The 17,103-nt window shown below is 34.8% G+C and overlaps 5 protein-coding genes across 5 annotated transcripts; 2 read left to right on the top strand and 3 right to left on the bottom strand.

The window, feature by feature from the left end:
• The first annotated feature begins 287 nt into the window (after positions 1-287).
• LOC133323650 (trypsin alpha-3-like) lies at positions 288-1,046 on the top strand. Its single transcript, XM_061532573.1, has one exon. The coding sequence runs from the start codon at positions 288-290 to the stop codon at positions 1,044-1,046; it is 759 nt and encodes a 252-aa protein (XP_061388557.1).
• Positions 1,047-2,580: 1,534 nt separating this feature from the next.
• On the bottom strand, positions 2,581-3,339 carry LOC133323649 (trypsin alpha-3-like). Its single transcript, XM_061532572.1, has one exon. The coding sequence runs from the start codon at positions 3,337-3,339 to the stop codon at positions 2,581-2,583; it is 759 nt and encodes a 252-aa protein (XP_061388556.1).
• Positions 3,340-4,894: 1,555 nt separating this feature from the next.
• On the bottom strand, positions 4,895-7,007 carry LOC133323648 (trypsin alpha-3-like). Its single transcript, XM_061532571.1, has 2 exons — positions 6,932-7,007; positions 4,895-5,598 (listed from the first exon to the last, which is right to left on the bottom strand). Exons 1-2 carry the CDS (start codon positions 7,005-7,007, stop codon positions 4,895-4,897), a joined length of 780 nt encoding a protein of 259 aa, XP_061388555.1.
• Positions 7,008-7,844: 837 nt separating this feature from the next.
• Positions 7,845-8,802, top strand: LOC133323647 (seminase-like). Its single transcript, XM_061532570.1, has 2 exons — positions 7,845-8,564; positions 8,782-8,802. Exons 1-2 carry the CDS (start codon positions 7,845-7,847, stop codon positions 8,800-8,802), a joined length of 741 nt encoding a protein of 246 aa, XP_061388554.1.
• Positions 8,803-9,130: 328 nt separating this feature from the next.
• LOC133323646 (trypsin-3-like) lies at positions 9,131-15,572 on the bottom strand. The gene is made up of 2 exons (XM_061532569.1): positions 14,894-15,572; positions 9,131-9,885 (listed from the first exon to the last, which is right to left on the bottom strand). Exons 1-2 carry the CDS (start codon positions 15,570-15,572, stop codon positions 9,131-9,133), a joined length of 1,434 nt encoding a protein of 477 aa, XP_061388553.1.
• Between the last annotated feature and the right edge of the window lie 1,531 nt (positions 15,573-17,103).

The following is a 17,103-nucleotide window of genomic DNA, read 5'->3' as shown; positions in this document are numbered from 1 at the left end:
GTACAAAGCAATTAAACATTAACCAAAATTATGAAATAATAAACATTGCAAAATAATAGAAATGCAATTATTTATTGAATATTTACCACTAAACATGTTTTGATGATCGGCTATGCAGACACAAAGAAGTTCTGCAAAAACAGACCTTGAATTAGATCAAATATACATTTTTTTATTTTGGAATGGGTAAAAAATTGACTGCAGAATCTTCAGAACTCGAACAACATATAAAAACCACTGAAATTTCTCAAATCAGCATTCACAACATTCCCCCGGTATAGTCTACAATGTATTCTCCGATTTTGATTGGTTTGGGCCTTATGGCAACTGTTATTGGCGCTTGGGCCGACTTGGACAACACCCGTATTGTCGATGGTGATGTCATCCACATTAGCCAGGCTCCTTATGCTGTACAATTGCGTATTGGTACTCAGGTCTTTTGCGGTGGTACCTTGGTCCATCCCCAAATCGTTGTCACTGCTGCCCATTGTTTCGACGACCTTACCCCAGAGCTACTGAGTCATTTGAAAATTGTCGGTGGTGCCAATACCCGAACCGATGAAGGCGTTCAACGTAGAGTTGTGTCCATGATCAAATCCGGTACTTATAACAAGAAAACTCTAAACACTGATGTTGCCATCCTCAAGTTGGAAAGTCCTATGGAAGGTAAATTCATTAAGACCGTACCTCTGTGTTCTGCTGCTCCCGAGGATGGTGATTTGGTACAAATTGTCGGTTGGGGTCATACCTCACACAAGGGTGTCGGTTCCCACGAATTGCTTACCATTCGTATTCCAACCATTGGCCGCGAACAGTGTCAGAGGTATTATGGCATTCCCATTACCAATTATATGTTCTGTGCTGCTGGCGGTACCAAGGATTCTTGTCAAGGTGATTCTGGTGGTCCAGCTATTTTGTATGGTGAGCTATGCGGTATTGTGTCATTTGGTGCTGGTTGTGCTTCGGGGGCTCCGGGCGTATATGCTGATGTTTACAATTTGAATAAATTTATTACTGATGCCATGAATAGTTTGTTGAAGAAATAAGAAGGAGGAGTAGAGCGGAATTCGTTCGATTCCTTTTTTGAATAAATAATGTGAAAAAAGAAAAATGTTAGACATATGTTTTATTGGAAATTTGTGCAAAGGATAACAAATTGTTATCGGGTCCAGCACTTCTGCTTTCAATTCGCAAGAGCTTGAAGTTTAAAAATAATGTCATGTATCTGTAGACAAAGAGGAGATCCAATTTATAGAATATCTGTAGAATATTTCAGAATATAGATGACCTGCGAAAGATGGTCTGTCCTTAAAAGACCTCTAAGACGTCCTATGGGAGGTTTTGGAAAACTAAAAGACTTGTGTGAGGTCTCCTTTTTATACAAGACCAGAAGAGATACGGTTTATAGAATATCTTGGAAATTTCTGTCTATAGATGGCCTGCGAAAGGTTTCCTGAACTCAAGGTCTTCCAAAACTTAAAGACCAGTGTGGGGACTTCTTTTTATAAAAGTCCAGCGAAATGTGTTTTGTTATTAGATGATATTTGAAGTGTGTACTGTTCTCAAATAATCCGTGAAAGGACTACTGTCCTCAGAAAACTTGCTGAATAGAAAACCTGCAATATTGTATTGCATGTTAGTTTCAAGTGAAGCTGTGGAAGGACCTAGGCCTATATTAATCTTGTAGAAATGGGTTTATAGAAGTGCATAGAAAATTTGGCTCTTTTCTGCAAAAAAATTATATTCAACCAGACATAATCGTAATTTTCAGTAGAAAAATGATATTCAGCTAGGGAAATTATATTCAGCCAGGCTGAATAGTCATTCTCGGTAGGAAAAGGATATTCAGCCAGGCTGAATAATCGTTTTCTATAGAAACATGAAATTCAGCCAGGCTGAATAGTCATGTTCTTTAAGAATATGATATTTATCCAGGCTGAATATAGGGAAACGAAATTCAGACAGGCTAAATAGTCATTTTCTATATGGAAATGATATGCAGCCAGGCTGAATAGTCATTTTCTATATGGAAATTATTTTCAGCCAGGCTGAATACTAATTTTCTATGGGAAATTGATATTCAACCACGCTGAATACTAATTTTCTATGGGAAATTGATATTCAACAACGCTGAATACTCATTTTCTATAGGAAACTTATATTCAGCCAGGCTGAATAGTCATTTTCTATAGGGAAATGATATTCAGTCATGAATAATTTTTCTACTGAAAATGATTTTTTTTGTATATTTCCATTTCCTATACAAATATCCTATGTCGCCCGGTAATAAAGAACTTTCAAGGGTCTATAGGACTTCTATAATCCCATTTCCACAGGATTAACAGGTTACCTATAGTCAGAAACTTTCTATTGATATTCTATAAATATTATAACCTTTGTGTCTATATGTAGGCCTTTTTAATATTTCAACCTCTTACGACTTAAAAGCTGCAGTGCTGAACCCGATAAAAAGTTATCCTTTGTACAAATTTTCAATAAAACACAAGACTAACATTTTACTTTATTTACATTATTTATTCAAAAAAGGAATCGAACGAATTTCGCTCTCCCTCCTCCTTCTCATTTCTTCAACAAACTATCCATGGCATCAGAAATGAATTTATTCAAATTGTAAACATCAGCATAGACACCCGGAGCACCCGAAGCACAACCAGCACCAAATGACACAATACCGCATAGCTCACCATACAAAATAGCTGGACCACCGGAATCACCTTGGCAAGAATCCTTGGTACCACCAGCAGCACAGAACATATAATTGGTAATTGGAATACCGTAGTACCTCTGACATTGTTCACGGCCAATGGTTGGAATACGAATGGTAAGCAATTCATGTGATCCGACACCCTTGTGTGAGGTATGACCCCAACCGACAATTTGTACCAAATCACCATCCTCGGGAGCAGCAGAACACAGAGGTACGGTCTTAATAAATTTACCTTCCATAGGACTTTCCAACTTGAGGATGGCAACATCAGTATTTAGGGTCTTCTTGTTATAAGTACCGGATTTGATCATGGACACAACTCTACGTTGAACGCCTTCATCGGTACGGGTATTGGCACCACCGACAATTTTCAAATGACTCAGTAGTTCGGGGGTAAGGTCGTCGAAACAATGGGCAGCTGTGACAACAATTTGAGGATGAACCAAGGTACCACCGCAAAAGACCTGAGTACCAATACGCAATTGTACCGCATAGGGAGCCTGGCTAATGTGGATAACATCACCATCGACAATACGGGTGTTGTCCAAGTCGGCCCAAGCGCCAATAACAGTTGCCATAAGGCCCAACCCAATCAAAAACGGAGAATACATTGTAGACTATGCTCGAGGAATGTTGTGAATGCTGATTTTTAAAATTGCAGTGGTTTTTATATTCAATTTGAATATGGATTTCTAAAGCCGAATATTTTTGATGTATGATCTAATTCAAGGTCTGTTTTGCAGAAGTTCTTTGTGTATGCATATCCGAACATCAAAACATGTTTTGTAGTAAATATTCAGCAAATAATTGCATTCTATTATTTTGCAATGCTTATTATTTCATAATGTTAGTTAATGTTATTGTTATTATTGTTTTTTAATTAAAAATGGATCTACGCAATTCATATTGCCTTTTTTTTTTTTTTTTTTTGTATTGTTGTGAATCTTTTAAAAAATGTATATATCTCTATTCCAACTGTGATCTATATTGATAAAGTTCCATGCAAATGTATGGCAAATTCATAGTAAAAAATGCTATTTAGCCTGGCTGAATAGTCTTTTTTTCTATCAAAAAATTATATTCAGCCTGTCTGAATAGTAATTTTCAATAGGAAAATGATATTCAGGCTGGTTGAATAGTCATTTTCTATAAGAAAATTTATATGTAGCCTGGCTGAAAAGTAATTTTCGGCAAGAAAAATGATATTCAGCCTGGCTGAATAGTGATTTTCTGTAGGAAAATGATATTCAGCCAGATTGAATAGTAATTTGCTATAGGAAAATCATATTCAGCCAGGCTAAATAGTAGTATTTCATGGAAAAATAATATTCAGCCCGGCTGAATATTAATATTTGATTCTGCCTGTCTGAATAGAATGACTTTCAGACTGGCTGAACAGTATTGTCCTACAGGAAAATGATATTCAGCCTGGCTGAATAGCAATTTTCTAAAAGAAAATTATATTCAGTGATTTTTTATAGAAAAATTATATTCTGTCAGGCTGAATAGTCAAATGTTATAAGAAAATTATATTCCGCCAGGCTGAGTAGTCATTCATTTATAAAAAGTGATTTTCAGCCGGATTGAATAGTAGTTTGCTATCGGAAAATCATATTCAGCCAGGCTGAATAATAATTTTTAATGCAGAAATTATATTTATACAAATGAAATGTAGTCTGGCTGACTAAACTTTTTCTACAGAAAAATTATATTCAGTCTGGCTGATTAGAAAATTTCTATAGGAAAATGGGCGAAAATAAATTTTCTTGAAGAAAATGATATTCTCCCTGGCTGAATAAAAATTTTCTTTACGAAAATTATATTCTGTCGGGCTGATTAGTAATTTTCTATTGGAATATTATATTTAGACCCACTGAATAGAAATTTTGGGTATGAAAATCATATTCAGCCCGGCTGAATCAAAATTTTATAAATTAAAATGATTTTCAGCTTGGCGCAGTAGAAATTTCAGAAAACAAATTATTTATAGGAAACTGATATTCCGCCTGGCTAAATATATATTTTCTAATGCAAATAATATTTAGCCAAAAAGTAAGATTTTTAATCCGCATAAGCTTTAGTTTAGGCTCGCCTCTCCTACCTTCAAATTTTGAATTTCTGTTTATTAAATTAATTTTTATTTTTAAATATATTTTATTTAAAAAATTACATTTTCAAATTCTGCTCAATTAAACCACGAACCATATTAATATTGATAAACACCCCAGCAGCATAATCCTCAGCACAGCCGTGACCCCATGAAATAATACCACACAGCTCTCCATCTTTTACAGCCGGTCCACCCGAGTCACCACTACAAACATCTTCTTCCTCCGTTAAGGCACAAAACATAGATTTATCAAGTCCATAGGGATCATGAGCCAACCTATAGGTGCAATCAGCTTCCGATATAACTTTTAGAAGTACCGTATGTAAACTATCCAAGGCAAATTTATAATCTCGAGTGGTGGTATCCCAACCCGAAACTTGTACTACATCACCCGGTTTTAATGCCGAAGAACACAAGGGAATTGGATGGACCCCTTCATCTTCATAAAATTGCTCATTTAATTCTAACACCGCAGCATCCATATCATATGTTGTGGAGTCATATTCGGGATGTATGTTGACCTTTATCACTCGCCTTTGTATTCCTATTTCCTTGACAATATTGGCCCCAGCAACTACTTTTATCCCCTTGGTACTTTGTTCATCAAAGCAATGGGCAGCAGTTACTATATGTTTCGGGGTCACCAACGTCCCGCTGCAGAAATGTTGGTTTGTGTTATTCCTCAATTGTACTATATATGGGGCTTGATCAATCGGGATACTGTAGCCATTAACAATGCGTACTTTCCCTGGCCTCCACACTGCTTGAGTTGTAGTACAAATAATCAATACTAAAATTGTAGAAATCCAACCTCCAAAAATCGACATTTTTATTTTTGCCTCCCACACCAATGACTGCTCTATGATTGAAAGATCGGGCCTGTTTTCTCTAATAGAAATTCTAAAACACCTGTGGTCTTTTAAGCATTATGTTGTGTTTATGTATTTATTAGAAACAATTTCAATGCCAAGGTATCTCCATTAATTTTTTTAGTAAATATTTTTCTTATTGTTTTCAAGTTTCCAAAAATAATTAAAATATATTCGGGTGAAATAGGAATCTATTGATACCCTACAGCTGAATACTTACATATTTCTGCATATACAGAACCCATAACCTGCCCCGTTAAATAAATATTTCCATAATTAAATCATATTTAACAAGGCTAAACAGAAAAAATTCTATGAGAAATTGATATTCAGCCTGGCTGAATAGCAATAGCAATGAACTGGGTGAATAGTAATTTTCGTTAGGAAAATTAAATTTTGCCTAGCTGAATAGACATTTTCTGCATAAAAATAATATTCTGTCTTGCTGAATACAAAATTTCTCCAAAGAAAATGACATTCAGCCTTGCTGAATACAAATTTTCTCTAAACAAAATTACATTCAGCCTTGCTAAATAAAAATTTTCTGTACAAAAATGATATTCAGCTAAGCTGAATTGGAAATTTCTGTACGAAAATGATATTCTGCTAGACTGAATCGGAATTTTCTTTACGAAAATGATTTTCAGCTAGGCTGAATAGAAATTTTCTTTACGAAAATTATATTCAGCTAGGCGTAATAAGAATTTTTTGTACGAAAATAATATTGAGCTTGGCTGAATAGAAATTTCCTGAGCGAAAATGATATTCAGCTATTAACAAAAATTATATTTAACCTCCTGAATACATCTTTTCTGTATTCAAATTGTATTTTATACAATGGAATGAATAACCTATAGGAGCCGATGAACTTATACTGGTCTTAATAAATAGTTTCGAAGAGAAATCTGAATTCAGCTGAGCTAAATTTAATTTTTTGTATTATATAAACTTCAGTTTTACAAAGTAATAATAGGAATAATTTGAATTCCTATAGGAACCGAAGAACTTTTGCAGTTATTCTATAGTTAGAGCACCTTCCCCTAGTCTTCTACATAAAAATATAATTTCAAGAAGTCATTATTGAAGTCCCATACAAAGAGGAGTATTTTTCCAGGTGCATCGTAGACAGAAGAGATTTTACAAGTCTTTTGTAGATGTAAGTACTTACAGAGATATTCCATAACTAGAAGGCCAGGTTCTCTATAAAACAAAGGTCAACATTACCTTGATAAGAATCCTTAGTACCGCCAGCAGCATTGAACATATAATTAGAAATGGGAATCCATAATACCGGTGACATTGTTCGCGGTCAATAGTTAGAATACGATTAGCAATATAATTCTTGCTAACCGTCATCCTTGTGCGAGGTATAACCCCAACCGGCAATTTGTACCAAATCACTTTCCTCAAGTTCAGCAGAACACAGCGGTACATTCTTTATGATAGGATATTCCAGCTTGAGGATGGCTATATCAGTGTTCAGGATTTTCTTGTGGTCATGAAAAAAACTCTACGTTCAACACATTCACCGGTTTGGATGTTGGTACCACCGCAAAAAAAACTGTGTACCAATTCCCAACATTGGGACTAATGTGGATGACGTCTCCATCCACAATGCGGGTGTTATTCATGTTAGCTGTCATTGGAAATAAATTTCGCCATAAGGTCCAAAACAACCAAAGTCGGGGAGTACATTGTATTCCATACTGGGAGAATGATTTGGATGCTGATTTGTAAGTTCGTATTATTATGTGATTCGGATGGGTATTTCTGAAGTCAATACTTTGATCTAATATATAAAAGAAGATTTGCATGTTTGAGCAAAATTGTATAATAATTCATATTAAATATGGTTGAATTTGTATACAAGAAAATTTTCTATGTACCATGCCCAATTTATAGTACATTGAATATTATATTCAGCCTGGCTGAATAGAAATTCTAGAGAAAATTATATGCAAATACTAAATAGTATGGTAGGGTATTTTTTTTTCCAAGAATCGGTATAACACAATTTTTAAAATATGATTCTATTCAAATATAAACAAACATTTAAACATCTGGTTTCCATTAACAAAATTTGATCAAAACATAAAAAGGCATTCACATTTGCAGTCTTGCGAAAACCATCACAAAGATGAGCATTAAATTATTTCTAATATTCACCCTTTTGGTGTACTGTTCGGCTAGGAGAGCTACAAAAATCGGAACATCACGTATTATCAATGGCGATATTATAACAATTGATAAAGCACCATATTTGGTACAACTTCGTAATGAGGAAGGGAAGACATTTTGTAGTGGGACCCTAATCTCAATGGAACATGTTGTTACAGCTGCTCATTGTTTTGTGGATCGGGATTATCGTCATATAAATGTGGTAGCTGGAGCAAGTTCCCTCCTTGAACAAGGTGTTTCTCGTAGCATTGAAAATCTACACATTCATCCCGAATTTGATCCTTTAAATCCCTTCGGTAAAAATGTGGCCGTTTTAAAGCTAAATAAACCCCTGGCGAGAAGTCGTAACATACGCAACACCTATCTCTGCTCTGAAGCTTTACAGGCAGGCGATTTATTACAAATTGCTGGTTGGGATGAACTTGATGAGGAGGATTTAAATGACAATTCTAATGTTTTAAGTACAATACGTATGCCGGTATTGTCAACGGAAATTTGTAAGGATAAATTTGGCAGCAGTGAAGGAATATTGTGTGCCTCGGATGGTGATCAAGATGTCTCGGAGATTGATGGCGGTGGCCCTGGAATTTTTGCTGGGGAGCTGTGTGGCATTGTTTCGGTGAACTTGGAGGAAAATAAACCGGCAGTCTTTACCAATGTCATGAATGTTATTGATTTTGTAAATAAAAGTCTAAAATTGTAATTTGAAAACACGTTTTTTGAAATAAATATGAGCATCAATATTATATTTAAATATTTATTATAACCTCCATCGTTAGGTATATAATAAATATGTCATACCGTTTGCAACACCTCAAAATATTTGTTGGAGAGCCCATATAGTAAAAATACCATTTTACCAATCAAAGTCTCTGCAAATTGTTATTCCGCGGTAGAGTGAAGCACATATTTACTGAACATATTCAATATAGGTCCATATTCGTCATTGTACCCATATATAGATCCTGTTCCAACTCAGAGTACTGTTATATGGCATTCCGGAGTTTTTGGTAGGCATAAAACCTTTATCGCAGATATTTTACAGACAGACAGACATGGACAGACGTAAGTCTCCCCATGTTTTGACCTAGCCTTCATATCAAGGTCCCACGCCATGTTAGGTATTTTTGCACTGCCAGTTTCCAGCAGAAGTGGCATTACGCCGAAAAGGCATTATTTTTAATATATTTTTTGAATTAAAACAGAAATATATAAAAAATATGTGTGTTGAAGGTGTTTATAATTTTATTGGTACTCTGATTCCCCAATAGCATCTAAAATAAAATCATGAACTGCAAAGACACTGGTATAAGCTCCCGGGAATTTTGGATAGTTACAATTTTCACCGCCCAAAGTAATACCACAAATTTGACCATAGGAAATCGCCGGACCTCCAGAATTATGCAAACATCCATCATGATTCAGAATATTACCACAAAACATGCTGGCGGTTATTTCCATATTAACACTCCCAGCATCACGAATGCAATCCATATGTGTTACAATTGGAAAACGATTACTGCGCAATTCGTCTCTTACCCACGCACCAGTTACATTTGGACGCAACCAACCAGTAATAGAAATAAAATCGTTTGTTTCCGAAGGATGATCACACAACTCCTCATAGGGTTTAATACGACCTCCATCCATATTGCTCTCCAATTTGATTATAGCAACATCATTATGCCAATTTGTGGCATTATACAGAGGGTGTTTGTAGACATGCAATATTTTACGTATGATACCTTTATCCGATTTCATTGTGGCTCCACCCACAACTATGATATCTGAATCTCGATATTGATCAAAACAATGGGAAGCGGTTAGCACAAATTGTGATCGTATCAATGTACCATCGCAGATAACTTCTCCATCGGCATTTCTCAGCTGCATCATATATGGAGCATTGTAGTATGGAATATATACGGGATTATCATGTTTTATTGTTGGCCTTTTGATTTCTGATAATTTCAAAATTTCGTCACCATATCCACCTTGAACTTGAACAAAAATGGTAAATAGTAATGGAATGATGAGAACTTCGACTGTTTTTGAAGCCATGCTTTTAGTCGTTTCAAAATAAACTGCGAAACAATTCTTTTTTCGACATTAACTTATTTCATTTAAATAAATATATGCTACAAAGCAAAATAACACTTGTGTTTATTTTTCTAAATAATGTGAAACAAAATATAAGAAATATAATAATAAAATTTCCAAAATAATAGCAAATATCAAAAAGTGAAATAATTACAATCACTTTGAGAAATGCCATGAAAAAATGTCTTCTATACATTGAAAATGTTAATATTCTACCATACTTCTAATATATGGGAAATTACAAAATTCTTTTAAAATTCCATTAACAAAAATTTGAAATTTTTTTTTGCGAGCACATTCAAGATTTTTGGTGCATAGGTTAAGAAAAATATGCTGATTCGAAATCTGTTCGCGTTCAAAAATGCGCACAAAAGTTAAATGAATTCCTTTTTGTTGGAATTCACGAATTTCTTCATAAATGGATAAACACATTTGTTTTCATTGCATTCCTGTCAAATCAAATTGAAATACGGTATAATAGTCGCGAAAAACAAATAGAAGGATGAAGATATCGGAAAATAAATTACTTTTTAAATTAAAATAAAAAGGTTTTTTGAATTTTCGATTTTTTAGTATGGTTAAGAGGATACGGGTTTTTATTAATCTTCTAAAATATACCACGCTTTCTTCTGCAAATTCTTTTAGATGATTGTTAAATATCGGTAGATTCTATTGTTAAGAGTTTTGACTTTAAAAACGTCCAAATATATTGCAGTTACAGTATATGAAAATGATCAACATTAAATAGGATGCAATTCGAGTATTCGTTGAAATCATTTGATGTGCATGCGTTTTTCGGATAAACCGAATCAATCTCTTCTAATAATTATGAATTTTTCGAGGTTTCGTTTAGCGACCGAAGTGTGCCGTTCGATGCACTTTACTATGCAAAACCCCTAAAAATGGCTAAAATTCACGCAACGTGCATACGATTTTTATTCGCATCCGATTTCAGTAATCTCCTATGAAAATACACAAAAGGACACCTATTTTAAAAGGATCGGTTAAGAACCGCGGATGTGCCTCCACAATCGATTTTGGATAAAATACGCATATTATTCGCGTATCGATATATTTTTGACCTATTTTCTCACAGATTCGCGAATATGATAACACAAGCATGAATGTATTTAAAATCAATTCGAAGAAAAACGCGATTATATACGCGAATTTGTCAAAATATGTTTTTTAAGTTTTTCCCACATTCAAGGTAAGTATATCCGCCGTTTTATTGGTCGGAATTGAACATGGATGGGCTCATTAGATTCGGCACGTAATAAAACTAAAATTACGCGGGGAATTTCCACGGAATTTGAATGGACTTTCTTAATTTTAGACACAAAAAATATGTTTTTTATAAAAATTTACGCACCAAATTTTCGTCTTTGGAACCCAATTGCAAAGAAGCTACGGTGAGCACATTCATGAGATATACACTAAACGAAGCAAAATCACGAGTTCTACAATCCTATAATTAGTTTAGTCCATTATCTGGATGGGCATCCTAATTATAAGAAAAATCCAAAAAAACCGAAAATCCGGTTCAAAATGTCAGCTTCCATTTTGGGTGGATCCATTGATTGTATCAAAAAATCATACATTAGAATCATATTGTCCATGGGGTATTCTGCAACTTAGTCACTGATCACATGTGCGTGCGTTGTGTAGTTTATCCACAAATCAGGAAGGAACACAAAAAAAAACTCGTTGGCTTCAACACATTTTCACCCATTTTTTTTACATTACCACCATCACAGCTTCCACGCAGCTTATTATTTATTACCAATATTTTAAGATTTTGACAAGAACATTTCATTTTATAGAAATGAATTTAAATTATATGCAATATGTTCATATTTCGCGAGTTATAACCTTGCAAACCACAGCTTCAAGGAATTTTAAAGAATAAAACGAGTCTATATCAAACTTGTCATAACATTTGCAGCACCTCGAGATATTCATTGGAGAATAAATTCTATTTCGAATAAGACATAGAGCTCAATAATGTATATGGATATTTGCCCATAGGTTGCTCGCTCCTACACCTAGGATATTTTAATGAGATATACCGGATGATCTTTTAATATATCATCCATATTACGGTACCATCACATTTTCCGTATTTTTAAGATTTTAGCCGCATTTGCCCATCCAAGTGAATGTAATTTTATATTCCTTGTTTAAAGGGCTGATATGAGTCGTTTATTTTGAAGGTGGTTTAAGTACATTTAAGGTTCTAATACAAATCTTGGGTTTCTATCATGTTTAAGGGCACAATATTTTTGAAACATATCAAACCTTATATCAATACAAGAAAAATGGACTTAAAGCATTTTCAAAATAAGCGACTCATATACCTCTATTTACATTTACATTCTCCAACCAAAGTGGCTGTAATTAGGCATAGCGGATTCTGGGAAATTAAACAAATTTTTTTAAAAAAAAAATCGTTATTTTTTGAAAAATATTCAAGAACAGGACCCGCCCTGAATTTCAAAATACGCCCCAAGTGGCTGTTCTAGAAGGGCGAAAGAAAAATTAAGAAAATGCATTGCCCTATTTTTCACCAAAGTTGCTGTCATATGACAATCGGAGTTCGAGGAGGTTGAACACGATTTTTACAAATAATTGTGATATACATTGGTCCCATCTCTGCATCTATAATGTCTCAGTGAAATTTTCCACCCTAATTATCCGTTTTATATATTTTCCTCGAAGAACAAAAAACTCCTGGCGGACAACTTACAATGTTTTCACCTAGCAATCCGGGTCTCTCTCTGTAAGTTTGGATGGGCTGAAATTGTTATACCATCCACCCTGATGGAGACATTAATAATATCAAAAATTAATGGGGTAAAAAAATAGAATTTTACATTTTTTGGACGTACAAAATAACACACAATGAGAAAATAAAAAATGATAGCCAATTCGCATTATGGACCAGGCAAAAAGTCTATTTCAGGTAGAAGTGATTTTGTGCGCGTTTTTCGACCAAATTGACTTAGTATTTTGAATTTTTACGTTTTCCTTGCACAATCGTAATCAACCTAATCATTATTTATTTCGTAACCCCAATATTAATATTTTTTGTAGGAAATTTTTCAATCCAATGAGAATCCGATATAATAAAATAAGTCAATGGTTTCAAAAACGTGACCAAAATTCCTAAAAGACCACATATTTTTTTGGGATATACCAAAACGAGGATCAATATATCCTATTTTCAATACCAATCATCTTAGAAGTAGTACAATTACAAAGATTTATCATTAGTATTGTGATCTCTATCGTTATTCCAACATACGAACATGGCTAAATCGACATTGGGGTCTCCGACGAATATTTCGAAGTTTTGCTAATGGGAAATGTATAAAAAAACCCTCGATTCGGACCTTGATGAAAATATGGATTGTGGGTAGTTATGAAGGCTAGGAAGGCCTTCTGCTCATATAAAGCCTTTAATATACAGTCGAAATATCGTAAAACGACATTCAAGGGACCGGTGAAATTGATCGCTATTAGCGATATAAAGCCTTTAATATACTGTCGAAAGCCTTTTAACGACAGTCAAGGGTGTCATTATAAAGGATCACGACTGTTATTAGACCATTATATTCTATATACGGAATACCCTTTAGGAGATTTCCTATTATGGTTGAATATATTTTTGGAGTATTTTTATATGCCTCTAGTCCAATCTACTCGAATGACTAAAAATGCTAAAAATCATATGTTTTTGTTATGTATATGCCTTCGTCAATCAACCAGTTAGTCAGACTAAATATGCCGGTTCTTAAAATTCCCACGCCAATATGAAATGTCTGCGTTTCTTCAATCTAAACAACTGCAGCATGGACATGGGCGGCGTAGGGGAATAGGAACACAGAGTATTAATATTGAGACCAATGTCTGGGCTGAGCCAGACGACATTGTTGCTATAACTCTGTACGTGTTAACGATGATCAGCAACAACAAATGGCGAGCAAAGGATAGCGCGGATGTATGGATGGTTGGATCAACAACAGAACAGATCTTCGTCTTCTTCTTGCAAATATTTAATATTCTGCGTAAATGATAAATAAAAATTTCACACTAACACGCGAAGTTGTTGTGTGCAGATCATTTCGTAGTTTATTCTTGCTATTGTCGGTTTGGTGTGCGTGCCTGTGTGTTTGTTTCTTTGGACAATGCTTGACGACGATATGTTTTTTGTTTTATTTCATTTTTTTTTTTTCGAATTGCTCCGAAAAGAATTTGTTCAATATTTGTTCGAAGCTGTGTGCTCTGCTCTTCTGGCTGTTTTATGATCGGCTGTCGGGCATTCAAAGGCTGGAACAAGCCAAAAAAACAAGCAGGCAAGCACTGATGCTCTGATGCTGCGCTTAACTTCGAGCTTATTGCCATTCATTGACTTTATGGGCCAGAGAGCATACACAACAGAACGCACAGCAAACATGTTGAGAAATTATGTTTATTTTATGTATAAATAAAAATATAAATTCCACCGCAAGAACAACAACACTTGGTAGGCAGTTTCAGATAAAATTGATATCAAAATCAAATATAGTTTAATTATGAAAATAATTTGGTCCAAAACATTAATAAGGAGTATGAGGCTACTTTTTTTATATCGGTGGCTTTTTACACATTCTCGGGATTGTCCATCTATGTCCCTGCTATATCTAGGTCACATACAAAAGGAACTTATTTTTTGAACTACTCAGTTAAAAAATTTTTTTACTACTATGTATGCTTGAAGTATTATATACAAAAACTTCAATTTAAAATCTAAAACAAATATTTTTATTTTTTTCAATTACATATATCTAACAGCAAAAATAATAAAATCACGAAAATGCCAAACACTCGTATAGACCCCTGGATATTGTGACCTCGCACAACCTCTACCCCAGGACACAATACCACATAATTCACGCCGGAAAACAGCCGGTCCACCCGAATCACCTTGACAGGCATCTTTTACACCCAATTCTGCAGCACAAAACATACTCTCCGTAATGCGATTGCTTCCATACAACTGCAGATAATTTCTCTTGCACACCTCTCTATCCACCACTGGTACATTAATCGTGCGAACATAAGTACTAGGTTTCGATTTTTCATAATATCTTCCCCAACCCGAAACTTGAACACGATCACCAGTTCTCATTTTTCGCGAGCACAATGCAACTGGTCGTATCATTTCACCCATCATGGGCGATTCTAGTTTATAGACGCCAATATCGTACGCTGAAGCTGTTACATTTCTATATTCAGGATGTATTAAATAGGATATTATACGACGTTTAACACCTTCTTCATAGATACTTGTAGCCTCTGCAACTGCCACCATTTGATCTGCGATTTCTTCTCGAACACAGTGAGCTGCGGAGACCACATGGGAATAGGTTATCAAGGCACCGCCACAGAACAGGCGATCGCCGTCCAGAATCCTCAGTTGCACCAAATATGGTAAATTGGAGATATGGGTTTGCGCGCCGTTTACAACACGTCCTTGCGATTTTACTCGGGAAATGCACGCAACAACCAACACAAAAGTGATTGAGAATTGTTTCAGACAATCCATGATGCTGTTTGATATCGTAGTTTTACATTTGAAATAATAGTTAAGCAAGTACTGACATGACTTATATTTATATTATTTTTTGGTAAATATTTTCTGTAAGTTACATTATTTTAATTCATCTGTATAAATAATTACTACACGTTTCTCGGTTTGAAATTTCTGATGAAATCACTTGCTACGAATTTAGAATATTTCATATTTTAATGAATTACAAAATGACTGATCAATATATCTGAGTGCTCAGGCGTATGACAGATCGTGTTTTTATTTACTCAACCGACATTTTGTAATTGACATTTATAATATGGCATACATTTTTGACACGTGTCATCTGTTAAATAATAAACTGATCGGCGTTCTTGGAGATGGGGTAACCCCTTTTCCGAATTTTGAAGGTTTTACTCTAATTTTCCAATCCGATTTGCTAGTAGAAGATTCGATGTTAATAAACAATGACCAATGAAAGTGAAGAGACGAAAGGGAAGATATGCATTCCTTTTTATACCCTCAGCCTTATGGCTAATGAGAGTATATACACTTTGATACGATGAAAATGTACCTCAGCAATTTGGAGTAGAATTACAAATGTCTATCCGTCCGTCTGTCAAGTCGGCTGGTGCGCCCGATAACTCTCAAAGTGAGCAACCGATTTCATTCAATCTTTGCACATCGTAATATTTCTTTCAAACTTAGTTTAAGTTCGAAGATAGGGAATATCGGTCCGCTTCCACTGGTAGCTCCCCCATTGTGCAAAAATGTGTTTATAATGTCATGCAAACCAAACACAACCTGTTATCTTTACTAGGCCTGGATCAAGTCCAAAGATGGGACCCATTAGTCCATTCCTTCTGGTACCTCCCAAAATGCAGAATATCTAAATGAAACAAAAATTATTTTGAAAGAATTACTATTATATAATACATATGCAGCATATAAAAAAAAAACAACTTTCCATAAAAGATTCGAAATAAAATTGTATGAAGCCTTTAAGGAGTCACTGCGTTTTGTCTTAAGTTCAAAAAACTCTTTACTCTACAAAAGACAATAAGTTAATGGAACAATATGGCAATAGTTACGTGCATCCTCAAGAAAATAATCCCCAAGTATAACTGTTGCTATTTTACTTTGTATGGCTTCAAACCAAACATATGTGATGGGGGGCGATCCCCGCACCTCATATGAACCCCACAAAGCGATGCAGCATCCATGCTCAACATTGTCATTGTAGTTAGACAACATATGTGTATAAGAGTTTGAAAGGGGAATAGGGAAACACAATTCCAAATAGAGAAGATGAAGGCGAAAAATATGAGTATACAGAAAAAAATACTAGGCGAAACTACAAAGAAAATAAGAAGTCAGCAATGTTCCTTATTTAATCGTTTTTTTTTTCGTAGGAATTGAGGATGAAACAAAATCCGCGACACACGTCGAGAACATTAAGTTGAGCAAATGGCAGACATGCTTACGGAGAATAACTATCCATCCGCAAAAACAGCAACATTAAAAGCAGTCAATTAAAGTTTTCATT

The sequence above is a fragment of the Musca vetustissima genome, unplaced genomic scaffold, assembly GCF_032173495.1.
Source record: "Musca vetustissima isolate MV318-11 ecotype Yass unplaced genomic scaffold, APGP_CSIRO_Mvet_v1 utg14521, whole genome shotgun sequence".
NCBI lineage: Eukaryota > Metazoa > Arthropoda > Insecta > Diptera > Muscidae > Musca > Musca vetustissima.
Note: the sequence above shows the minus strand (reverse complement) of the source record. Positions and strands in the feature narration are given on the sequence as shown.